The sequence below is a fragment of the Schistocerca serialis genome, chromosome 1 (genome assembly GCF_023864345.2).
Source record: "Schistocerca serialis cubense isolate TAMUIC-IGC-003099 chromosome 1, iqSchSeri2.2, whole genome shotgun sequence".
Classification (NCBI taxonomy): domain Eukaryota; kingdom Metazoa; phylum Arthropoda; class Insecta; order Orthoptera; family Acrididae; genus Schistocerca; species Schistocerca serialis.
In genome coordinates, this window is record NC_064638.1 from 173,898,817 (window position 1) to 173,926,394 (window position 27,578).

Genomic DNA, 27,578 nt, shown 5'->3' on the forward strand with positions numbered 1-27,578 from the left:
TCCAAATTGGATGGAGGTATTGGTCAAAAAGGGCAGTAATTCTTTCAGTGGGATCACTGCAACTAGCTACAATTGGGTGTTCATGATTGTTAGGTTTACCAGTTTTGGGAGGTTACCATGAGCAGGAGGAGGGAGATTGATTTTGGGGGAGGGAGGGATTCTAGGATTAGCCAAAGGATTTGACTAGGGGTTATGCTAGATTTCTTGGATGGAATCACAGTTTGTTTGGGGGGGGGAAGGGGGGTTAGTAAGTGGGGGACTCAGATGGTGGATATCTTCTGTCACGTAATCACTGTAATTCATCGTGACAATGGGGAAGGGTTTCTGCGCAGGGAGGATGATTATACCAGGATCTGTCTTGAGGTTGTGGATGGCCGTTCTTTCTTCTACTGACAGGTTTATTGGGAACGGACCTGTGGAAACGTAATTACGTCAAGTTGGAGGTAATAAATTCTTGGAAGGTAACCAGTAGGTAGTTCTTTGTGTGTGTGTGTGTGTGTGTGTGTGTGTGTGTGTGTGTGTGTGTGCGCGCGCGTGCATGTTCTGAAATAAAAGATTCTCTTCGGCGTCTGTGGATATTTTTAATTGATTTTTTTTCAATGCCACAATGGTAAATCTTCCAAAGTCCAATAAACTGTCTGGTGAAATGGTAGAAGAAAAAAGGTTCCAAAAAGTAATCTAAAGTCAACAAAAAGTACATCTGTCCAATAAGTGACAAAGAAATGGAGCAATAAATGTTTCTGGATTTGATGTTATTATATTTTATTTGTGCATCCTTTTGTTCACAAAAAACAAATATATTTATTGGTGTAAATGAATAATAATTTTACCTACACTGGTTATCCGTCATCTGAATGAATTTTGTCCAACTCTAACATTACATCTCAGCTCAGAACATGTTCTAGGATTCTAGAACAAATGTATGTCAAGGATATTGAGGATCACTTGTGCTACCCTTCATGTAGTCAGCCATGACCTGTACTTTCTTCCATTATTGGGCACAGTTCTCTTTTCAAGGGACCTATGATAGATTATGGTTAACAGAGGGGTTGACTCAATTGCACATTCTGTAGAGAATGATAGTGTCTCCGTCAGGCCACTGAGCCTTTTTAATTTTAGCAGTTTCTCAACGTCACTGGTGTTATCTATATTACTCACCTTTCTAGTGGCATGAGACTTGAATGGGACAATACTTCTGGATTTACCTTTGCAAAGGATAATTTGAATGAAGCTCAGCACTTCTGCTTTTGTTTTGCTACCCTGAATTTTAGTTTGTCTTGTCCATGAGTGCCTGAGCACTAACTCTGAAGCCACTAACAGCCTTTACATACAATATTCTGCCATGAATAATCTGACAAACTGAATTTTTCCATGCTTTAAGCAACCAACAGTGGTGTGTCTGCACTGTTAATTTCCATGGCCTGCAACATTCAGTTAGCAGAGTTTCTCAATGTGGCATCTTTACTCCATAGGAGGACCAGGTTCTGCATGGCACTTGTAGCATTAGACTGCTAAGTGGACTACTGTACTGTGGCCTATCTGCTACTGCACTCTGACAGCCATGTCAAACATGTGTAGACAACTACACCAATTAAGCCTGGGGCAGTGAAAACAAATCAACACTTCTTAATACACCTTTCCTCGGTGATCTGTAAAAGTATTGTGCTTCTGCGTCTTTTTGAAGATATACTCTGATCAAATTCAATGAGACCTTGTGCACTGCTCATCCAGTGTGTGTCTATGAGTCAGACGGCTGGCACAATGTATGAGTGCATCACAGTTAAACATCTTACTAAACTGTTCCATTAATTCATGTGATACTTATTGGAGGTACAGCATTTCTGTATTTAGTTCAATTGTCTGCGTGTACTCGCTTTTTACCTACTAGTAAAATAAAAGGATGCCTGAGTTTCTGTAATTTGTTGTTATCAAAGAATGATTAGCCGATGTCTTACCTCTCTTTCTGAATTCAGCTGATGAATATCAGCAGGAACAATGCAGGTTGAAGAATGATTTCCTATGTCTGCTATACTGAAGAACTCTGTGAAAAAGCAGAAATGCATGTGTTTTAATATTACAACTTGTCAGTGCTTTAAACAGGAAGCATAAGTGAAAGAATAATTACATATATTCATTTTTCTGACCACACTTCCCCGAATCCAATGTTGAGAATATAACACGATTATAATTGCTGTTATCTAAAAATGTGTCATACATCACTCACTAATATTTTTACAAATACAATATAAAAATATATGCTGTGTATAGAGTTACACTCATGTTAACAATAATGTGTGATGCTGGAAACAAAAACTATAAAGAACCATATGGAATTAATTAACACACTGCAGATGGCTTCCTGAGTTTACTCATGTTTCGCATGCCATCTGTTACGGACGGATCTCAAGATAAATCATTTTCTACAATCTGTCTGTGGATGTCATCTGCTGTGATATATTTTAACTACTTCTGCTACACTGCTGGCCATTCAAAATGTAACACCAAGAAGGACCCGAGCAAAGATCACATATGACTGAAAATATAGCGCCAGGTGAAGTGAGGAAGATAATGTAGTCAGAATTTGCTGGCTATAACTGCTGCTACCCACCTTGGCATTGAATCAAAGAGGCTCTGCATGTGTCGTTGGGATATAGCAGTCTGTTTCCACATATTGCCAAAGTTGATCTGGTGTAACAGTGGATGGTGTATCCTGAGCCAGTCGTAACGCAATCATTGACCAGATGTATCTTGTTCCAATGTGGGGCCATCAGAAAGCTCTGAAGGTACAGGATGACGACAGGCTCCAACATTTCAGTTTAGTGTACAGGCAGTGCGTACTAAGGGGATCCCGAAGTGGTATCCAATACCACCCAAACCATAATATTGGGTGCAGGACCGGTATGGTTGTGCATAAGGCAGCAGTTCAGAAGTCTCTCACCATGACGTCTCCATACGCTAACTCAACCATTGTGGTAGTGCAGGCAGAATTGGGATCTGTTGGTAAAAACAATATTGTACCGTTCGGTTGTCCATGTCCATCGTTCATTGCACCATTGCTGGTGCAAAATGCCTGTGGAATTGACTCAGTGGTAAACACAGTAATGGACACCTTGCAGACAGTCCATTCTGCTGCAAACAATGGCGAATGGTATGCACAGACAATGCTTGTTGCGCAAGAGACCAAATTTGTTGTGATGTGGCAGTGCGATCCATCACTGCCACACACAGAATATGTCTTGTCACCACATGTAGCGGTGCTATGAGGTGGGCGCAATCGGTCCCTTCGATCACTGATTTCTCTGAAGGATAATCTGCAATCCCTATAGGCAACTGTTCTTTCTCGATCGAATACTGAAACATGCTCAAAAGATGCTCACTCTCTTCTATGAAGCATACAGCATTTGCAGGTGGCGCTAGTGGCTTCCGTGACGTGCGCCTGCACTGGAGTGTTAATCATGTGCATCTCTCGTCGCCACAAATGCATGCTGCAAATTTCACCTGATTTAGATGCTCCCTTCAGGGCGTTGCATTTTTGGTGGCCAGCAGTGTATTTAGGTGTATACACGAGTAGTCAATGTATCAAACTTGATCGCCTTCATGTACTTTTTGCTTATTTAGCATTCTGACTGTATTCTGATATTTCAAATAGTTATCTTTTTGTCTGGAAGTTCCTCTTGCTTTCAGAGATGGTCCTGTTCAGAAAAATGGACAAATCTGAAATCCTTTCAGAGGTTTTTGACAATGGCATGTTCCTAGTGAGAATAAAGATTGGGAGGATTGTGTGATATAATGGTTTTATGGTACTGAGGACAACTGCAACAACAATGACAGGATTAGACCTGTAAAAAAGTGTATGGCAGCAGTGTTTGCAAGTGACTCAATAGTAGCGATGAAGGTTCTGGTACCGCGAGCCGCGGAATTTGAATCCCTGCCAGACATCATGGACGTCGAAGACCCATAGAGGTCTCTGCACCATCGCGCCGTAAGCTGTGGCGGCGCGCGCCTCCTGGTCCGCATTTAGAGTGAGGGCGCCACAGTGGAACATGTGGTTGCAGCGGCCAATAGCGGCGTCCCCTATAGAGTACTTAAGCGCCTGCCTGTTGCTCAGCCTGCCAGTCTAATCTTGCGTACGTCTGTTGACACCTCACCTCACGTTAGACAGCTTACTTTCTTGTTCTGTGTATGAGTGGACGTGTTTGTTAGATTTCCTTGTGACTCCGTTGTTCGATCTAGTTGTTGTTTGTTCTGTCCTTCGTTGGTCGTGTCCGTCCTCTCCTATTGTGTTGTTGTTCGCGGGCCTCTCCGCAGGTCCTGCCGCGCTTTCTGTCATTGCTACCCCACGAGCGTCCCGGCCGCATTTACAACATTTTGGCGACGAAGTAAACGGTGGTCATTGTTGGTATGGAGGCGAAGTTGGTCTGTCTGCTGGAGCAACAGCGGCAGCTCATGCAGCAGCAGCAGCTCATGCAGCAGCAGCAGCTTCAGTTAGACATCTTGCAAAAGTCGCTGCAGTTGCTAACAGACGAATTCGATGCCTGGGACACGTTACCACAACAGCTTCAGATTCCCTCGGGTGTCCGATGCTTTCCCACGTCCGCCGTTGTTTCCAACCTTTAATGACACTAACGTGACTATGAAACCTACTTACATCGGCTGAAACAACATTTCACGGCTTTTCAAGTCACGGACGACATCTTGCAGCAGTCGTCGTTTTTGTCTAGGGCCTCCCCGCACACGTTCTTTCTTTTTCGCAAGTTGGTACCGTTGTCCGATCCTGTGGCTCTCTCTTTCCAGGAGATCTGCTTTTTGCTGACAACTATTATTCCCAACGCTACCATGTGGTCGCCTCTCGGCTGGAGTTCCACTAGTACCATAAACAGCCTGGTCAATCGTATCGTTCCTGAGTCACAGACTTGCAGAGTCTCAGCCATTGATGCGATTTTATGTGCACCAATCAGCAGTGTAAGGCTTTCTATGCAGACTCCCTGATCTGAGATGTGGTGATTCAGCTGGCTCCCGATCCTGAGGTCCATACTGCGGCGTTGAAACTCGACAACCCCTCCTTGGAAGAGATTCTCCGCATTGCCCACTCCTTTGAAATTGCTCAAGCAGCTAACAAGCGTCTTATGGCGCGACCGCAGGTGGCGGCGAACGCGGCGTCACAGCGGGTTCCACTCTCGCGATGTTGATGTGGCCCGGTCGACAGAGGCCAGCGCCATCAGGACTCCTCGTTGTCCAGCGTCTGTATGGCATCGGCACCTTCGGTCGCCCCTTGTCGCTGGTCGCCTGGCCCATCTTGCCCACAGTGCTTTACTGCACATTCGCGGGCTGCTTGTCCCCACGTGTACGCTGTGCAACAAGGAGGGCCACATACGATTGATTTGTCGTAGTCGCTCGACTCGCTCCAGTCCTGCCCCTCCTGGGCCTCAAGATACAGTCCATACTCTGCAATCGGTTGTCCCACAGGACGACCCGTCAGCACGGAAGCTTTTCCTCACACTCCGTTTTCACTGAGGATGTCAGTTTTCAGGTCGACACTGGGGCCAGTCTCCCTGATTAATACGGCAACATATACCCGGCTGGGCTCTCCTGCGTTGTCGCCTCCCTCTCGCCATTTGGTCGCCTACGGAGACGGTTCCACTCCCCTTCGTGGGCAGTTTGTTGTCCAGGCAACATACAAGCATGTTCCCCGGCTCCTTGTCGTCGACCATCTGTTGGCTTCAAATATATTTGGCCTGGATGCGTTTCAACTGTTTGGCTTTTCAATTTCCAATGAAGTTAAGGTCATTTCCATGGCTGTTCCCTTTCAGGACTTGGACGATCTGTGCTCCGCTTTTGCGTCGTCGTTTTCACTGGATCTCGGATATGCTTCCAGCTTTCAGGCGCACATCAGCCTACGGCCGGATGCACAGCCTCGCTTTTTCCGGGCCCAGCCCCTTCCGGTGGCCTTACGGCCAGCGGTCAAGCAGGAATTTGATCGGCTCCAGGCCGCTGGCGTGCTGGAGCCTGTCACTTACAGTGCATGTGCGACACCACTGGTGGTCATATGGAAACCCAATGGGTCCCTTCAGCTGTGTGGAACTTCGGCGCTACAGTCAATGCTCAGTCCCTCGTTGACACTTACCCCATTCCCCAACAGGAAGACCTTCTTGCCCAGCTTGCCGGAGGAGAGTATTTTTCCAAGATCGACCTGGCTGAGGCATACCACCAGTTGCCGAATCTCAGAACCTCAAGGTTAGCAACACACCTTTCAGATTGTATAAGTACAAGCGCCTTCCCTTTGGTGTGTCTTCGGCGTCGGCCATTTTCCAGCGATTCCTGGAGCAGCTTACACAGCCTATCCCTGCCTGTGTGAATTATCTGGATGACATCTTGGTCACCGGGCATTCCCGCCAGGAACATTTGCAAAACCTCAACGCCTTATTTCACGCTCTGCAGTCTGCTGGTTTACGCTGTTGGCTGGACAAGTGTTGTTTTCCAACTGGAATTGGAATACTTAGGCGACTGGCTTAGCAAAGATGGCATTGACCCTTTGGGTCGTAATGTCGTGGCCATTGAGGCCCTTCCTCGTCCCAAAGACTTATCTGAACTCCAGGTGTTTTTGGGCAAGGTTACTTATTACTTAAAGTTCTTGCCCCATGCTGCCTCCGTTGCTCAACCCTTCAATCACTTGCGTCACAATGGGGTACCTTTTGATTGGACCCCTGCCTGTGGCCACGCTTTTCTCCACTTAAAGGCGATGCTCTAGTCTGCCCCTTGTCTTACTCCCTTTTCTCTGGACCGCCCCTTGGTTGTGGCGGCTGATGCGTCGGCATACGGCATTGGGGCCGTCCTTGTGCACCGGGATGCCGATGGCTCCACAGCCCATTGCTTATGCCTCTAAGACGTTGACCCCAGCACAACGCAACTCCTCCCAGATTGAAAAGGAGGCTCTGGTGATCTCGTGTTCGCTGTCCAAAAATTTCACACCTATCTCTTTGGGGCAAAGTTCCCCTCCTGACGGACCATAAACGCTTGGTTACACTTTTCGGACCCCACTCTCGCCCTCCAGAGTGGATGGCTCAACGTCTCCAGTGCTGGGCATTGTTTTTACGTAATTAAGCTTACACCATCCGGTATAAGCCCACTGCCCAATATGCTAACACGGACGTTTTGACACATCTCCCAGCGGGGCCCGATCCTGCCTTTGACCAACAGGAGGTCCTCTGCTTTCACATTTATTCCGCCCACCGGGATGTGCTGGACGGTCTGCCTTTTATGGATGCTTACATTGCTGTGGCTACCCGCCGCAGTACTGTCTTGCGGCAGGTTCTCAACTATGTGGTCCATGGGTGGCCGTCCTACATCACTCGTCGGATGCAGTTTGATTTCAGCCCCTGGTGCCACCTGTCCCACAGGCTCTCCATGGTCGATGATGTCCCTCTGTTGGCCACGAAGCCAGACGCCCATTGGGTGGTCATCCCTCCGGTATTGCGGCTTCAGGTGCTCAGTTTGTTACACCATGGGCACTGGGGTATGTCCCGTATTAAGGTTTTGGTTTGCGGCATGTGTATTGGCCCGGCATCGATGGCGATATTGAGCACCTGGTCCATGGGTGCACTGTCTGTGTGCGTCACCAGGCGAGTCCCCCTCAGTCATTTGCACCCTGGCCTGTGCCTCGCCGGCCCTGGGATCGCATCCATATCGATTTTGCGGACCAGTTTTTGGGGTCCATGTGGTTACTCATTGTTGATGCCTGCTCCAAATACCCAAGGTGGGTTGGACACCTGCCACGGTCATCATGGCCCATGGGCGGCGTGTGACGTCGGTGCAGACATCGAAAGGCTTGGAGCGCCGCCATCATAATCAGCTCCTCTTGCGTGCCGCCACAGGACTCGCGCCACCGCCTCTGTCCCTACCTCCTTCAGGTAAGGACGTGGTCCTCGAGTCACCATTCCTGCCCCCAATTGCCGTCTCCTTGAGGGCCTGCTGCCGGCCCTCTCTGCCTCTGGGTGAATCCGCGCCTCCCTCCCCTGCCCTGGACTCTGGATCGCCTGTCATGGATCAACTGATCAGTTGACTTCGTAGTAGCTGAGGAGAGCTCCGCCTACCATCCTCCAAGGAAGCCATGGGTCTGAAGATGGTTATATAAATATAACCGAAACCGGTCACCTATGTTATTGAGACATAAGCGTTGGGATCAAGACTGAACTTTAGTTAAAATATACAAGACAGGAGCTGCAGAGATGCGGAATGAAATGCTTTTGGCCATCAAGAGAGTAATGCATGAAGTCTTCAATGACTAACGTAGCAGAATTGTGTCACATGATCTTTCACAAAATCAGAAGACATTCTGGTTGCATGTAGAGGCTGTTAGTTACACCATGGTTTGTGTCCAGACACTGGTGGACGAGATGGAAATGCAATTGGGTACGGCAAAGCAAAAGCTGAAATGCTTAACTCTGTTTTGAAACGCTCCTTCTCAAAGGAAAACCCCGGGAGAACTGCCCTAATTCAATCCTTATACTGCTGAAAAGATGAATGAAATAAGTATTAGTGTCAGTGGCATTGAGAAACAGCTGAACTGGTTAAAATTTATAAAGCATCAGGCCCCGATGCAATCCATATCGGACTCTATATTGAATTTGCGGCCAAGTTAGCACCTTTCTAAGCTATAATCTATTGTAGATGTCTTGACCAACAAACTGTGCCCACTAATTGTAAGAAAGCACAGGGAACACCTGTCTACAACAAGGGTAGTAGGAGTTATCCACAAAACTATTTTCTGGTATCTTTGACATCCATTTGTTGTCGAATCTTGGAATATATTCTAGCTCAAACATAATGAGATATCTCGACCAAAATGAGCTCCTCCACGGTACCCAGCATGGATTCCGAAAACATTGATCATGTGAAACCCAATTCACACTTTTCTCGCAAGACATCTCAAGGCTTTGGATCAAGGCAATCTGGTAGATGCAGTATTTCTTGATTTCTGAAAAGCATTTGATTCAGTACCACATCTACGCTTATTATCAAAGCACAATTACGTGGAGTATCAAGGGAAATTTGTGACCAGATTGAGAATTTCTTGGATGGAGAGTCATTGACAGATGTGGAAGTGACTTTCGGTGTGCCCCATTAAAGTGTATTGGGACCCATGCAGTTCATGTTGAATATTAATAACCTTATGGACAATATTACCAGCAACCGCTGACTTTTTGCTGATGATGCAGTTATCTATAATGAAATGCTTGCCTGAAAGAAGCTATTCAGTCAGATCTTGATAAGATTTCAAAGTGGTGCAAAGATTGGTGGGTTGCTTTAAATGTAAAGAAACATAAAATTGTGCACCTTACAAAACAAAAAAGTGTAGGATCATATGACTATAGTATTAGTGAGTCACGGTCTTAATTTGTCAGCTCATACAAATACCAGTCCACAACATTTTGCAGCGATATGAAAAGCAATGGTCGCACAGGCTGAGTTGTGGGTAAAGAAGGTGACAGACTTTGATTTATTGGTAAAATACTGGGGAAATGCAACTGTTCTACAAAAGTGATTACTTACAAATCACTTGTGCAACACATCCCACAATATTGCCCAAATATGTGGGACCCACACCAAATAATACTAACAGGTGATACTGAATGTATATGAAGAAGGGCAGCATGAATGGAAACAGGTTTATTTGATATGTGGGAGAGAGCCACAGAGATGCTGAGGCAATTGAGGGATAGTGAGGATAAGATTAGATTTATTACAGCATGCATGGAGGCATTCAAACAATCATTCCTCTCACATTCCATAACTGAATGGTACAGGAAAAACCCTAATTATTGGTACAGCCAAGCACTTCGAAGTAATTTGCAGAGTATAGATGTAGATGTTTTCAGAATCCATGCTGATTGGAATGGTGGACATAATTCTGTTCAATATACTTGATCAGGTTTGCACTCAGAACATGTTCTAAGATTTTACAACACATGGATATCAAGAAGGTACTCCAGCAGCAACAGCACTGTCCTCGCCCACACTGACTGCTACTGCCTTGTGGTATCATGGCAGGTATTCTTCATGTTTTACTGTCTCAGTTAATACTTAACACTAAACCAAATATCACACTAGACTAATGTGGGACAGCTCAATTGAATGGGCATGTAAAATTCTGATGTAAAAATAATTTTGTTTGTAACGGGAAACAAACTGATGCTTTCTGTCGACAATGGGCTTCACGACTACTTAATGGTCAAAATTTGTTTGGGCTGACTCCAGCTTCACAGTGCAAAAACAAAATTGCAAATATCTGTTAAAATACCAGAGACAATGCATCTGATGACTCTTCACAAAGATATTTTCTATGTATGGAAGGGCCCCTACACGTTCAATGAAACCAACAGTAATCTCATTTGAAGTAACAAGCAGCATATCTGTTCCACTGCACTATTACGCTGTCAGACAAAATTCATAAATATGAGATGAAAATAATAAATATGAATAACTGTTTATTGTTTACAACTGAGAAATACAAACTCAAAAAATTGCATTTTCAGTATATTTAAATTTAAGCTGCACTCAACACCACTTCCTTTATGCATACACATGGTGTTTCAGATTACTATTAAGACTGATATCCCAATGTACTGTACACTTATGGGGCATTAATTTTTTGATATCCAATATTTACCACAATGTAAGTGCTACAGTAAACTGGGGCTCCAGAATCAGAATGTACTCCCCCCTCCCCCTTTTCAGTCTGGAGTGCAGCAATAGGTACCAATAATGACAGGGCAATGATTTCTGTTATGCCATAAATTGTAGTTATGTCACTAATTATATGTTCACAGTATGAAATGACTGATGAGAGACATTAACATTCAATTACACATATTTTTAACAAAAGAGCAGCTACTGTATCCACTGTGAAGTAGACACAACTATGCAAAACATTTAAATAAAACAAGCAGCCAAGTTCTGTCATAATTGGTCCTATTTGCACATAGCTTAAGAAAAATGAGATACATCTTTATATGCATCCTTAATTCCATTATCTTCTTCTGACTGTCTAATGCAAAAATTATGACTTCAGCAACAGAATTATGAAATTAAGACACTAATCTCTTGCAAGATGAGCACTATTTCAATCACAATGCTTCACATACACTAAACTCGTTGAACAACTACACTACGACTAAATAAACCATTTACAAATCCAACGAAGTGTGTTCAAGTTTCATTCGATCCATTAATTTATCACTGTGACCTTCTTGCCTTATCAGTTTCTTTTAAATTCAATTATTTCTTTCACTTGAAGATTGACAAATTAATATAATTTTTTTGGGAAGGTACCAGAGCTGTCCTGAGTATGTGAGGACTATGGAAGATCAACAACGTCTGCGAACCCTTGAAGAAATTTTCTTTCCCCAGCTTTGTAACTTTCTTCATCAAGCAAAAGAAAAACTAAAAAGAAAAACCAAAGACATGTCAACATTGTAACTACTACTGTGATAATGCAATAAAATTGTTTTACCTTCACACAGATGGCACTGGACCATGTGTGCGACGTCCTCCAATATAGTGTGCACTGTATTAGGTTCAGAGTTACTACCATCGTAAGTGGCATCTGAACTGTGCATACCATTAGCCAATCGTTTCCTCCTAAAAGGTCCACTCTCCAAATTCTTTCTTTTAGGTGTGTGAAGAGAGTCAATTCTTTTGGTCGGTGTTGTGGGTGATGCATGGATTATAACATTTCTGCTGATGAAATCATCTTCTTCACAATCATCCCTATTTTGTGCATTTGCGGAATCTTCTAAACTTAGAAGATTTCTCCTACATACAGGATGCCTTCCTATAACATTCCGATTATCTGAAACCTTACAGCTGCTGCTGCTTTTTCCCTCTGAATCCGTGTACGCTCTAAGATAACTTCTTACAACTGCAGCAAACTTTTTGATTTCATGACTCTGAAGGGACTCTTTTGTTGTTTGTTCATACAATCTTCGTAGTTCTGCAAAAGAATGAAATACGTGGAATTAAAATTGTATTTTAGTCACTAGACACTCACTTGACAGTAAAAATTCACTTAAGAACAAATAAATAAAGTTAGAAAAGTAGAGACTACCAAGAAAATTTTTTTGCTAAGTTTTTTGCTTTGACTAATATATTATGTACACAAATATCACTGTGTGATGGTTTGGATTCCATGTTAACCTGTTAGTTTTGAATGGGTAAGCCTCTTCTTACAATGGGTGAAAACAAGTACATCTTGAACATGATTACATGGAAAACAGTCAAATAACATTATTGCTGATGACTACTTCACTCATGTGATACTACGAGTAACTTCAAACAGAAAAACAAAGTTTGAAAGCTCAGCTACATTGTTAAACTTATTAATCAGGGATAAAACTCTGTGGAACATGTGTGTCTTTTGATACTGTAGTATAGCTTTTTTTTAATACCTTAAAAACGGAGAAAGTATTTCTGACTTAAGTTTTGACTCTAAAAATAGAGCATAACTTTTTTTATGGCTGGTCAACAATCACATATATTTGTAGCTTTTCATGATTTTTAGACCTTTTCTAAAATAAACTGCTGCGAAAAGACTGTAATTATGCAGTAGAAATTCCCTTAGCAGGCTATACCCATCTCTTATTTACAAAGGGCTGTACAGCCAGCTAGGCCTTCTTGTTAGCTGTTTGTAATCCTTCATTCCATTGGCTACTATCATCCTACCAAGAAATCTCTGTTGAAGTCAACTTCTTCAGGTTTGATTTCTACTGTTTAGAGGTCTTGTTTCACGTTTATATGCTAAATCATTATGGTTTTTTGCTTTACATTGGGAAAACAATATCATCCACAGCTTCTGCCATCAATTTGTTTGAAGTGATCAAAAAGTTCTGCCTTTTTTGCAGCTCGGTTCTGTTGTTTCCTCTGTGTTTCTGTGGATTTATGTCTTGGCAACATATTCTTGTAACTAGATTTTAACGTAAGTGTACTGATTTGCAACTGTTCTCCTCAACTGCCTAAAGAAATCCTATTTATCAGGCCACCTTGGCTCATCAGGTTTTAAATTACATATGCAGCCACTGGACACTGTTTTGGGACATGTATTTTCTTCTTCTTTCTTCTTCGCGGATGGATCACTTAGGACCACACGTAATTAACATTTGTTGGCATCAACATTTGTTGGCCTTCCTTTTCACCCAGTATTCCTTCATAAACAACAAATGGGCTAGCTTTCGTTGCGTAGACCATGTATGTCGGTTCGTTTTTCTCTTTTCTTCCTCAAAACCCCGTGTGTTTGTGATTTTTCTGATTTCATTTCTATCATGTAGATTTGGAGACCCTAATTCTCTCAGGTCTTTTTCCGTCTGTTTGTACCAGTTCGGTCTTGTAGTTTTGTTCTTTAAAAACGTATGGATTTTGTCCGTTAACCTGTTTGAGTCCATTCTTTCTAAATGTCCCATGAATTGGATTCTTCTCATGCGCATTGTGTCTGTTATTTTGCAGATATTTTTATACATTTGTGCATCGGGTTTCGGGTAATGCACACCATCTTTAGTTCTTGGTCCTAGGATTTTACTCATTATTTTACATTCTTTCACTTCTAATTCCTCTTTTAGCGTTCTGTGTTGTAGGTTTGGTGTCTCAGATGCGTAGAGAGCTTCGGGTTTAATTACTGTTGTGTAGTGTCGTATTTTGCAGTTCCACGAGAGACTTTGTGTTTAAATGTTTTTTGTTACTTGAAACGCCGTCTCCATTTTCTGGACTCTTGATCTGACAGATTTCTTTTCATTACAATTTTCTGCAATCCATTCACCTAAATATTTAAATTCTTTAACTCGAGAGATGTAGTTATTATCAATTTTGTGATCAGATGGTGCATCTTTGATGTCAGTCATAAATTTTGTTTTTTCAAATGAAATTTGTAATCCTATTTTTTCTGCCTGCTCTTGTAATAATTCTAGCTGTTTCTGTGCATCAGTAATGTCTTGTGCGATCAGTGCCATGTCATCAGCAAATGCTAAACAGTCTAATTCTATGCCCTTACGTCTTGGTCCCAGTCTGTGTGCTGGTGCACCTGCTTTTCTCCATTCACTACAACTTTTTCAAGAACACAACTGAAGAGCACTGGGGACAGTACATCCCCTTGTCGTACTCCTGTGTCTATTTCAAATTCTGTGCTCAATTCTCCCATAAATTTTACTTTGGATTTGGTCTCTGTGAGTGTTTCTTTTATGATGTTTGTTGTCTTTTGATCTAGTCCAAATTCTGCTAATACTTCAAAAAGGGATTCTCGGTCTATACTGTCATATGCTTTTTTAAAGTCGACAAACGTGATGACATAACTTTTGTTTGAAGTACTACGCAAATATTTCATTGAGTTTTTTAAGTTAAGGGTTTGCTCTACGCATGATCAACCTTTTCTGAATCCAGTTGAGGTTCTGATTGGTTTAGTAGGGCTTTAGACAGAATTTTGTATGTTATTGACCATAAAGAGATTCCACGATAGTTGTTGGGGTCTGTTTTACTTCCTTTTTTGTACAGAGGATGTATGATAGCTGTCTTCCAATCTGTGGGGATTTTTTCAGTTTTCAAGATTTCATGTATAATTTCTTTGAGTTTTGCAATAAGATTTTCTCCTGCATTTTTCCATAATTCTGCGATGATTTGGTCTTCTACTGATGCTTTGTTATTTTTCAGTGACTGAATTATCTCTTTAATCGTAAACTTGGTGGCTTTGAGTCTGGGTTTCGTTATGTGTGATGGACTCAAATTTTTCTGCAGGCTTTTCACAATTCAGTAATTTAGAAAAGTATTTTGCAAGAATTTCACAGTTTTCGTGTTGGTATGGGCAATTTCCCCATGTTCATTTTTGAATTGGAATGATGGAGGAGAGTACTTTGTTCATTTTTGTTTGAATACTCTGTAGAAATTTCGGGAATTGTTTTTCTTGAAATCATTTTCTGTGTCTTGCAATTTTTTGTCTTCGTGTTGTTTACGGACTGTTCGTATTGCTTTTGTGACTGTTTTCCTGGTATCTTTGAGATCTTCCAGGGTCTTTTGATTTTTGTTGCACAACCAATATTGCCATGTCTGTTGTCTGAGATTTATCAGTTGGTCACACTCATCTGTCCACCAAGGGTGTTTACGTGTTCTTGTTTGCGGTGCTACAGTTTCAGCTGCTTTAAAAGTCCTGCTTGCAGTTGTTGCCAATGTTGTGGTTTTAAATTTTGTGTTTCTTTTGTAAATTGTTCATTACCATTTATCTTTTGTACATAATGATATGTTGCTAGAGAATGCCGAAATGCACGCGTTAAACTCAAGCAGGCTGGCATGAGGTCTGAAACAGGATACGGAATGAATGCTATAAAGAAAAGTACGTAGCTGCTGGAATATTTAACTTTAATCCATCATTTGTATACATCGTTCTTGACGGTATGGTAAAAAAGAATATAAACTGTAATGGCGCCTTGCTAGGTCTTAGCCATTAACTTAGCTGAAGGCTATTCTAACTATCTTCTCTGCAAATAAGCGAGGCTTCGTCAGTGTTGCATCGCTAGCTAAGTCGTCCGTACAACTGGGGCGAGTGCTAGTAAGTCTCTCTAGACCTGCCGTGTGGCGGCACTCGGTCTGCAATTACTGACAGTGGCGACATGCGGGTCCGTCGTATACTACCGGACCGCAGCCGATTTAAAAGCTACCACCTAGCAAGTGTGGTGTCTGGCGGTGACACCACACATAATATGTATTTTAATTATAGATAACTCATTATATTTGGTAATTTATTTGATGTTTTTGTTTTCATTCCCAAAGTGCCTTTTTTCCCTTCACATTACTGATGCCCCCATATTTTGCTTGGAGTTTTGCTGTGGTGTCACCGCCAGACACCACACTTGCTAGGTGGTAGATTAAATCGGCCGCGGTCCATTTAGTTCATGTCGGACCCGCGTGTCGCCACTGTGTGATCGCAGACCTAGCGCCACCACAAGGCAGGTCTCGTGATACGAACAAGCACTCGCCCCAGTTGGACGGACGACCTAGCTAGCGACTAGATGTACGAAGCCTTTCTCTCTCATTAGCCGAGAGACAGAATAGCCTTCAGCTAAGTTAATGGCTACGAACTAGCAAGGCGCCATTAGCCTTACAGTGATTGTAATTAAAGTCTCCTGTGTATTGTCAAGAGCGATGTACCACAATGATTGATTAAAGATAAGTATTAATCCAGCTACGTACTTTTCTTCATAGCATTAATTACGTAGCCTGTTCCAGTACTTCACGCCCGTCTGCGTTAGTCTAGCGTGCATTTTCAGCCATCTCGAACTACAAGGTGTTGGCCCAGCTGCCGACACATCACATGGCGACGAGTCTACAAAGGATCTTGTGTTTTACTTTGCCCTAATTTATTTGTGTCATGGCTTCGCCACATTCTCCAGATGTACTGTCCGAATTTTATCGCTTGCAGAATCAGCAGACGCAGGCGTTATTGGATGCCCTTGGACAGCTCGTCCAGGGTCAACGTGCCATTCAAACCGATGCGGCCGCCGCCGCTTCATCGCTACCGCAGCCACAACATGCTGTTGCACCTCAATTCCGACCCTTTGATGCAACCCACAAGTCCTGGCAAGAGTGGTCCCGTCAATTCGCCTTCCACCTCGCCGCCTACAGAATTCAAGGTAATGAGCGGCAGCCGTTTTTGCTTTCTTGTGTCGGTGTATCCACCTACCGTGTGATAGTGAAATTGTTTCCCCGGCGCGACGTAGCAACTCTGTCCTACGAGGAAATTTTGTCGGCATTGGACGCCTATTTCAAAGAAACAGTTAATGTAGTTGCAAAACGGTATGCGTTTTTTCGTACAAAATGTACGGCCGGTCAAACTAATAGGGAGTGGGTAGCAACATTGCAAGGACTTACTAGGGACTGTGCCTTTGACTGTGACTGTGGTCTTTCTTATTCAGATACAATGGTGCGTGATGCAATTGCACAGAACGTTTCTGATGTTCGCATACGGGAGCACATTTAGAAACTAGTTAATCCCTCCCTTCAACAAGTGATAGACATTTTGGATAGACAAGACACACTTGACTGTGCTCAGGAATCTTTTGAAACTTCGCCAGCTGTGTGTAACATTAACCGGCCCGCCGGGCGCGCTCGCGCTACGCGGCCCGGTCAACTGCCCTCGCGCAAACAAACGCAGCTGCCGCCGCACTCTAAGCCACGTGTGCCGCGCCAGCACCCAAATGCAGTGAAATCATGCCCGCGGTGTGCTACTAGACATTCGCGTGAACATTGCCCGTCACGCCAAGCTATTTGCTTTTTCTGCAATAGGAAAGGACATGTTCAAAGTGTTTGCCAGAAAAAGCTCAGATTAGACACTCTTAATCATTCCAGGCCCTTTGCTTCGCACCGGAATCGAACCAAGGACACACAGGATCGTGGACCTTCGCCCATGGACATTCATGTCGTTAATTCCGCTTCGTCCAGTGCCACTTTCTCTAACAGTGACTGTGATCGTCCCACAAAAAGAGTGCGTCAACGTCGCCGGAAATCACGTCAATTAGCAAGTGATTCTGTACCAGTGTCTGTTCAAATTGCACAAAACAGTCGCTCTTGTCGTCAGCAGAACAATAAACTTTTTGTGGACTTAGACTTTGAAGGCAAAGTGATACCATTCCAGCTCGATACCAGAGCTGCAGTTTCATTGCTCAATCACGACACGTACAAACAACTGGGCGCACCTCCGTTGCGTGCCGCAAATGTTAAGTTACATAGTTATTCCGGACAGAAAATTCCTGTGTTAGGACAGTGCAGCCTTCTTGCAACATACAAGGGACAAACAAAACTTGTGTCATTTTACGTTCTTCGTTCTTCTTCTGCAGTGAACTTGTTTGGTTTAGATTTATTTCAGTTGTTTCACATGTCTATTGTAAATCAGGTCCTATCAGTGAATCAGACTGTGCCTTCAGACAGTGTTTCTCGCTTATGTGATGATTTTGCGGACATTTTTGCTCCGGGCCTTGGTTGCGCTAAAAACTATGAAGCACATTTGGCACTGCAAGTAAACGCGCAACCGAAGTTTTTCAGAGCGTGCAATGTTCCCCACGCATTGCGTGATGGGGTCGCAAGAACATTAAACGATTTAGCATCACAAGGTGTGAGTGAATGTGCGCAATGCCTCTTCTCTTTCAGCTCCGCTTCATCGTGTACGCCGTACAGGTGTTCCGTTCGTCTGGACGACGGAATGTGAACGCGCCTTTCGCCAGTTGAAATCGGCGTTGCTTTCTAATACTTGCCTTATGCCATTCGATCCCCAGAAACCCCCTTTTGTTGATAGTAGATGCATCGGATTTCGGGATCGGTGCTGTCCTTGCGCACAAAGTTGGCTCGCATGATCGCCCTATTGCCTTTGCGTCCAAATTGCTCTCGTCTGCGCAACGAAATTACTCACAGATAGAGAAAGAAGCTTTGTCTCTCGTGTTTGGTGTTACTAAGTTCCATGATTTCTTGTATGGTCGTCACTTCACCATCATCACAGACCACAAACCTTTGACATCGCTTTTTCATCCGAACAAGCCTGTACCTCCGCGTACAGCGCAGAAATTCATTCGCTGGTCTATTTTCCTCTCGCAGTACCGCTACGATATCTTGTATCGGTCCACTGCTAAGCACGGAAACGCCGATGCGTTGTCCCGTTTGCCTGTTGCTGAGGATAAAGCATTCGATTCTTCCGAACTTGCTTGCCTGTTCATTGATTAGGAAACCGATGAAGTGGTCGAATCGTTTCCGATTGATTTTCGTCGTGTAGCTACAGCCACAGCTGCTGACCCTGTCCTTGCTACTGTTTTGCGTTTTGTTGCTACGCAATGGCCTTTGGCAAAGTCTTGGATTGCGGATCCGTTGGTTCGCCGATTTTTTGCTCACAGGGAGAGACTTTTTGTTCGACGTGGTGTTTTGTTGTTGCGTTCTGATAATGATCAGTCCAGAGTCGTGGTCCCACGTTCGTTACAGTCCTCGGTTTTACAGCTTCTTCACCACGGACATTGGGGTATAGTGCGAACGAAACAACTTGCTCGTCAGCACTGTACTTAGTTCGGAATAGATGCTGCGATTACGAATATGTGTTCTTCTTGCCCGGCATGTGCCGAACAACAATCCGCACCGCCGCGGAAAGTCTTTGCATGGCCAAAAGCCACTTCCCCTTGGCAACGCTTGCACATTGATTTTGCTGGTCCATTCTGGGATGCTCGATGGTTGGTTCTGGTCGACGCCTTCAGTAATTTTCCTTTTGTTGTCCGGATGTCTTCCACGACGTCCTCCGCCACCATCCAAGCGTTGTCTGCTATCTTTTGCATTGAAGGCCTTCCGCAGACTATTGTTTCCGACAATGGCCCACAATTCATGTCCGCAGAATTTCAGTCATTCTGCCAGGCCAATGGTATTCAACATCTGACATCCGCGCCGTTTTCGCCTCAGTCAATCGGTGCCGCTGAACGATTGGTCCGGACTTTCAAGTCACAGATGTTGAAATTGAAAGAGTCGCATTCTCGGGAGGACGCATTGTTGCTCTTTTTGTCTTCGTATCGCTCTCAGCCCCGAGATGGTCGCTCGCCGGCTGAGTTGCTCCATGGTCGTCCTCATCGCACCTTGATGTCTTTGCTGCATCCGCCGCATCAGGTTCCTGTGCAGCGGCAGACTCCTGCTTTTGCTCCAGGCGACGTTGTATTTTATCGCAACTATCGAGGTTCACGGCGTTGGCTCGCAGGGCGCATTCTTCGCTGCCTCGGCCGCGCGATGTATTTTGTTTTGGGGGCCTCTGGTGAGGTGCGTTGGCATCACAATCAGCTGCGCCTCTGTCGTCGCACGGGTTCTGCCGCTCCCCGTCTGCTTTCAGCGACGGTGCCGTCCGGTCAGCGCCCTGGGGACCCATCTACTGGCTCGCCTCATCCCCAGGTGTTACCGACGATGCCTTCCATTTTGCCCCATGGCGACGCGCCGCCGCAGCAGCCGCCGCCGCCGCAGCAGCCGCCGGTCCTCTGGCTGGCGCCGCCCGCATTCGACGCTTCGCTGCAGCCACCAAGCGCCTCCCAGGGTCACGCGCCGCCGATCGCTTCCCGTGACCAGCTGTCATCCGCCATGGAACTCCCGCCCGCTCCGGACCACATGACGTCATCGCGCGTCGGCTACCCCGACGCAATGGAGGTCGACCCTTCGGCCCCTCCTGTTTCTTTACGGGCGCATACACCGCATGTTGACGTGCACCCTGGACTAGGTTTTCAGGCGTTTCCTAGCTCCCCTCGGACCGAATGGCCGGGTGCGGGTGGCACAGCCTCGCCTGTTGTTAGGCTCCCCACCTCATCGCATACGTCAACATGGGGTCCTCCCCACGGCGGGCGGAAGCCTTATCTCACGACCGTTCGCCGATTTGCGGGGGAGGAATGTGGTGTCACCGCCAGACACCACACTTGCTAGGTGGTAGATTAAATCGGCCGCGGTCCATTTAGTTCATGTCGGACCCGCGTGTCGCCACTGTGTGATCGCAGACCTAGCGCCACCACAAGGCAGGTCTCGTGATACGAACAAGCACTCGCCCCAGTTGGACGGACGACCTAGCTAGCGACTAGATGTACGAAGCCTTTCTCTCTCATTAGCCGAGAGACAGAATAGCCTTCAGCTAAGTTAATGGCTACGAACTAGCAAGGCGCCATTAGCCTTACAGTGATTGTAATTAAAGTCTCCTGTGTATCGTCAAGAGCGATGTACCACAATGATTGATTAAAGATAAGTATTAATCCAGCTACGTACTTTTCTTCATAGCATTAATTACGTAGCCTGTTCCAGTACTTCACGCCCGTCTGTGTTAGTCTAGCGTGCATTTTCAGCCATCTCGAACTACAAGGTGTTGGCCCAGCTGCCGACACATCATTTGCTGCTGTACTTTTAATGTTAGTAGACAAGCCTGTTAGGTGATCTTTTAGTAGATCTGATTTGGATGTTGGCACTTCTTACATCATTTGACAAGAAGGTGATGTTGAGAAAAGGTAGAAAGTCTACAGTGAGCCCTTTAAGTGATCAGTGGACAATAGCATGCTTCAGTTGACTTAAATATTCAGGCATGTGTGATCTTTCTGAGAAAACTGTCAAGAAGTGTTAGAACGAACAGTTACTTGCCTGCCTCCTAGTCTGAATTCAGAGAAATAGGTGATACATCCTAGAGAATTAGTTTTTGACTTCCTGCCTGCCAAGATAACTTGAATTATGTGCAACAAATTTAGGTTCATCTGGAACTTATTAGGTGCTTAATACGACCTTGCTGTCTACCATGAATATTTTCTTTAATTTTATTTTATTTTTATTAATGAACTAACTTTACTTTAGTATAATTTTCTTTTTTCATTAATAGTACACTATAAATCAATTTGTGTTTTAGAAAAGTCATAACTTTTTGTTTCTCATTAAGAATGACAAACTATATTGTTATAATAGAGGGAAACATTCCACGTAGGAAATAAATATCTAAAAACAAAGATGATTTGACTTACCAAATGAAAGTGCTGGCAGGTCGACAGACACACGAACAACCACAAACATACACACAAAATTCAAGCTTTCGCAACAAACTGTTGCCTCATCAGGAAAGAGGGAAGGAGAGGGAAAGACGAAAGGAAGTGGGTTTTAAGGGAGAGGGTAAGGAGTCATTCCAATCCCGGGAGCGGAAAGACTTAACTTAGGGGGAAAAAAGGACGGGTATACACACACACACACACACACACACACACACACACACGATGTGTGGATGGATATGTGTGTGTGTGTGTGTGTGTGTGTGTGTGTGTGTGTGTGTGTGTGTGTGTGTGTGCGCGCGAGTGTATACCCGTCCTTTTTTCCCCCTAAGTTAAGTCTTTCCGCTCCCGGGATTGGAATGACTCCTTACCCTCTCCCTTAAAACCCACTTCCTTTCGTCTTTCCCTCTCCTTCCCTCTTTCCTGATGAGGCAACAGTTTGTTGCGAAAGCTTGAATTTTGTGTGTATGTTTGTGGTTGTTCGTGTGTCTGTCGACCTGCCAGCACTTTCATTTGGTAAGTCAAATCATCTTGGTTTTTAGAAACTATATTGTTAAGCAGATGTGGGATAAAAAAGGGAGCTGAACAGAAAAACAACCACAATTTCAAACCCAAGCAACTTTCCAAGTCAACAACAACACATTATACAACAGCATTGGATAAAGAGCTCAGTAATGTGTACTGAGTCAAATTAAGAGATCAGAATGCTGATGATTGGGTCGGAAATTAAGCAACTTTGCCAACAACTGCAATTGAGAAAAAGCCACAGTTGCTTTGGTGAAGGTCTAATAAAACACAAGAGGTGTGTGCAAGTATCATTGTCAACATTTTTAAATAAAATTTAAAAACCTGAGAGCATGAAAATACTACAAAAAAAATTACATATACATAACAATGTAAATGAAGACAGAGGAATGACTGTGAATAACTCAATAAGCAGGGAAAGTTGAGTTTTTTAATGATATGGGATGAGATATCCATATTCACTATGGACGTACTTCAAATCACCAAAAAACAAAAGATACAAGTTGGAAATAAAGGAAGACAAAGCTACGGTTAGGCAATAAAGAAACGATGCCTTGCTAAACCATGTAGTAATGTTTCTCATACAAGACACTGATTTAAAAAAATTACAAGAGAAGATTCACTAACAACTACAAAACAACATTTGAAACTTCCTGGCAGATTGAAACTCTGAGCTGGACCGAAACTCGAATTTGGGACCTTTGCCTTTCATGGGCAAGTTCTCTACCTGAAGGTAGGAGACAAGGTACTGGCAGAAGTAAAGCTGTGAGGATGAGTCATGAGTCACACATGGGTAGCTCAGCTGGTACAGCACTTGTCTGCGAAAGGCAAAGGTCCCGAGTTCAAGTCTCGGTCCAGCACACAGTTTTAACCTGCTAGAAAGTTTCATATCAGTGCATACACTGCTGCAGAGAGAAAATTTCACTCTGAAAATGACATTTGTTTAGACATGATACGTTGGTTATCTCCTTGTGCGTCCAGCCCACAGTAAAGGAATGTCAGTACTCTCTGTGCCTTTCAGCCAAGTTATAGATTAGACAAATACTCTTATTTGAGCCACTACATCATTTGACTGCAAGATGCCATGGAAGTTTAATTTTTACTTTAATAAATCTGTATTTTATGTGAACCACACTGGGTGAATCATGAACCGTAGACTTTTATCTCCATGTTCTCATCATCATTATTTATACTTAATTGTCTAGCCTACACAAAAGAAAGCCAAGAGCACTACAGATTAAGGCAATCATTCCACTGTCACAACACACTTCACAAAGAAAAGATTGACCAACCTTTTACAAGTCTAAGCAAGACTCACAACAGCTATACATACATTGGAGTAAAACTGTTCAATGCACTGCCGCCAGAAGCACATACTACCTCATTAAATACCTGTAGAAATATTCTACAAAACTGGCTTACGAAGAAGACTTTCTATGGCACAGAGGAATTTTCTAATTGTGCCAAGAAAGAGCAAAATTTTAACTTATACTAATCATATGTTTGACTGCAAATCTACATGATTCAACTGCTTTCTTTATTATTACATGTCCCATTATATATTATTCAGTTTGTATAAACTACTGACATCAGTAGCATGCAAAATGCTCAAAGATGAAAACAAATAAATAAAAAAACAGTAAAAGTTAAACTAACAAAAGCTGATACTAAAAATGATTTAGGGCTTGGGATCAGCCTATCACCACTTAACTTTAATGTACGTATCATAGAATCAAAGAAACCTGCACAATTAAAAAAAGTTAAAGGAGAACAGATTACATAGCAAATCTGGCAGTAACGAATACTTAAGAGAAGCGTTAAATGTAATGTGCCAGTTTCTTTGTACTTTCTTTGCAGCTGAAAGTGATGAGTGGTATATATATTTGTTAAACAGTGAAATTGGGAAAGACACAGCTGAAGAGTAAGAAGTTTGCTAATAATAGCATGGTTGCATAACACACCAAAGAAAAGACAACATTAAGGAGCAGAGTAGTGCAAGCAAAGGAAGTTTCCTTCGACAATAACAGTATTAGAATTAATTATCAGCAAAGAATTGAAGCAGCAGTACAAGGCAAAAAAAGGCACTAATTACAGATTGGACTATGTAACAAATTATTGTAGACATGAGTGTAATGTGTGTGCAAAAATTAAAAGGTTGACTGTACTATTCCTCTAGTGCCAAATAATCTGTTACGCATGTTCTATCACAGGTCTCAATAATGTGCAGATCAGGACAACGTGTAGCTGAGTGTCTGCATGTTCTCATATGAAAGATATTAGAAGAAAAATTCAAATATGAGCTACAATCATAAGCACTTTGTTTATACTCCAGTACACTGTACAATGCTTCCCTTATACATATTGAGAGGTTGTCTTTCATAACTTTTTTGTGTCAAAAGTATCCACTCCACCTGAGAAAACTAGCTTATAACCACAGAAGATTAATTAAAATGAAACTATACCGCTAAAAAGAATGGAATAACAACACAAACACATAAAATGTAAATAACTACAAAGAATACAGGCACATTTATAAAAATTTCAAGTCTGGCATCAATTTCTTGCAGAATTATAGAACATATACTGTGTGCATGTATAATGTAATTCCTGTAGACCAGACACCTTCTACGTATGAAATCAGTATGGTTTGCAGAAAGGACTGATCACGAGAAACTCAGCTTGCTCATTTCATTCTTGGGACCCAGAAGGTTCAAGATGGCCTCATTCTGGATGATGCCACATTGCCCGATTTCCAGATATCTTTTGATACAGTTCCCCAGTCACAAAGTAAACAAAATACGTGTATACAGAAATTCCAAATAGATATGGAACTCGAATTCAGACTAACTTGCCAACAGAACTCAGCATATCATTCTTAATGGGGAGGCCTTGTCAGAACTGAAGGTAGCATCCAACATACCTTAACATAGTGTGACAGGGCCACAACCATTCATGATATATGTATAATGAATAAATGATATGGTGGACAAAGTCTACAGTCCTGTGAGGCTGTTTGCAGACAACACAGATGTGGTATAGTTAAGTAATACCTTATAAACTTGTTACAAAATGCAGAAACTTGTAGGTAATCAGTATGTGATGCAAAGAATGGATGCTGGTTTTCAGGATAAAAAATGTATGTAATAAGTGTAAACAGAAAAAAAGAATTCAATATCATTCAACTACACAAGTGACAATCAATCACAGGAATCAGACACAACCTAGGAGTTTCTGCATGGAGTGGTTTAAGGCGAAATGTTCACATAACATTTAACTGTGTGAAAGGTATGTAGCAGACTTTCATTTATTGGAAGAATCCTTGAAAATAAGTGTAAGTCATGAATGAAAGAGCTCACTGGCAAAACTCTTGTCTGTCCAATTCTGGAGTACTATTCATCAGCTTGGGATCCTAACAGAGTTCGATCAGTGAAAAAGATAAGCTTCAAAGAAGAGTTGCACTAACTGGTAGGTCGGTGTAAGAGTGCCACAGAAATGTTCAATGAACTACAGCAGCAGACACTGCAAGAAAGGTGTTACGACATGCACAGAGCCCTATTCATAAAGTTCCAGGAACTGACGCGCCAAAATGAGTCAAGAAGCCTGTTACCATTTAACTGAACATACATCTGCACAATGATCACGACACCAAAATTAGAGAAATTCAGCCTTATACAAGAGTTTTCTGAAGTTTTTCCCCATGCACTGTCCACATGGATGGAATACAGAAGGCGGAAAATGATAGGGGTATGAAGAGTACCCTCCGCCCAACACTGTATGGTGACACACACAGTACTGATGAAGATAAGAAAGTCACCAAAGATAACATTCCTAACTGTAAAATTTTATGTATAACATTAGAACATTAACAGAAGGTCTTGTCTTTAGTGGGCAGACACAACTTACAGCCCATCCTCACAGCTTCATATATGCCACTACTACCATTTTCCTCCTTTGCAAACTTCACACGCTCTCTTCTGCATATCTTGCTGCACTCGCACTTCTGGAGGAAAAGATACCACAGAGGACTTATGTACAGCCTTGAAAATACCTTACAGAATAATTTACACTCTGCATCAGTGTGTGCCAGACTGGGACTCAAACCCGATAGCCTGCCACTGTGAACAATGTGTGCCTCATAATCCGCACTCACTTCTGCCAGTACTACTTTAGTATATTCCACACTTCACAGAACCACTGTTAGATTGCTAGTGGCACTAGCCCTCCTGGAAGAAAGGATGCCACAAAGATACAGCTTAGCCACATCCTAGTATGTTGTTTCTGGAATTAAAGGGAATGTCTGATTTATAATCAAAATGGCTGATTCATTCTGGAAACAATTTTCTATGTTGTAGCCTAACCCATTTCTTCATGACATGCATTCTGCCCAAAATGCAAGTCCAGGTGAGGCTATGAGAATTATGGGAAATAAGAGAAAGGTACCATCGGAAGTGAAGTTGTAAGGGTACTTTTATGATGCAGTCTCACTGTGGGAAGTTCACTGATAGGTGCTGTTGGCACATGACACGTTGCTGCTCGTTGGGTGCCTTGTTCATTTAGACAGCAGCCTCACTGTTCATTGTCCGCCAGGAATAATTACCTGCAGATGTTCACATATCAAGTGCAGTGCAAGCAGCATCAAAGGTGGCACTGCTGGAGTGACCACGAAGTAACCAATCACACCTCACATTTCAGGACATGGCGATGGTTGCAGTGCGAAACATAAATCAGCTTGATATCACTACTGGGAAAAGTTCATAGTAAGCAGTGATGGCACTAGTTAAATGGACCAGTAAGATGCAGTGGGTCTGATTCATCACAACCGTGCCATGACAGTGAGCAGTGATGTGGCAGCATTCACACACCCTAAGGGTGGATCACAAGTTATGCATGGATAGCTTGGTTGTTGTGAGCATTCCCACCAAAAGGCGAGGTTCTGGGTGTGAGTCCTTGGTCCAGCACAGTGTTCTAATCCGCCGGGAAATTTCAAAACATTGCACACACTGCAGCAGAATGAAAAATTCATCCAAATCACACATCCGAGATTGATTATTGTATTGATGTTTGCCATATCACAAATGGTGCCAATACTGAGCATCTGTAATGTGAGTTAAGAAATTGGAGAGATACTCCATTCACTGAGATGTATCTATTTTCTGAATGTCTTCTAGTTTCTGAAGAGTTGCTTCTGTACTCCTGGAGGTACTTATGACTAACTCTGTACATAAGCCACAAGCCAATGTGCAGTGCCTCGCACAAGGTACTTTTTATCAAAAGCAGCAACTTATATTCTAATCCATTCGTGCACTGAATGAGGGAAAGATAACTTTATATGTTTCTGACAGCCCCTCAGAATTATTGATATCCTTGAGAGAACATAGCATCACAAAACTATTCCACCTGGCATACATGGTATACGAAACTGACAAAACACTCTCAGACTTCAAGCTGCAAGGCAATAGCCATGCACTTGTCCAAAAGCTCTCCTTTAATTTAACTGAGTGCAACATT

General features: G+C 43.2%; 1 protein-coding gene across 2 annotated transcripts in view; it reads right to left on the bottom strand.

Annotated features, from left to right (window-relative positions):
• Window positions 1–27,578, bottom strand: part of LOC126465022 (uncharacterized) — a 142,256-nt gene that overhangs the window by 10,019 nt on the left and 104,659 nt on the right. For both annotated transcript variants that reach the window (XM_050096275.1, XM_050096277.1), the window contains 2 exons: window positions 11,510–11,989; window positions 1,956–2,041 (listed from right to left, as the gene is read on the bottom strand). In XM_050096275.1, the coding sequence (XP_049952232.1) occupies window positions 1,956–2,041; window positions 11,510–11,989 (566 nt within the window). The remainder of the gene's footprint in view (window positions 1–1,955; window positions 2,042–11,509; window positions 11,990–27,578) is intronic.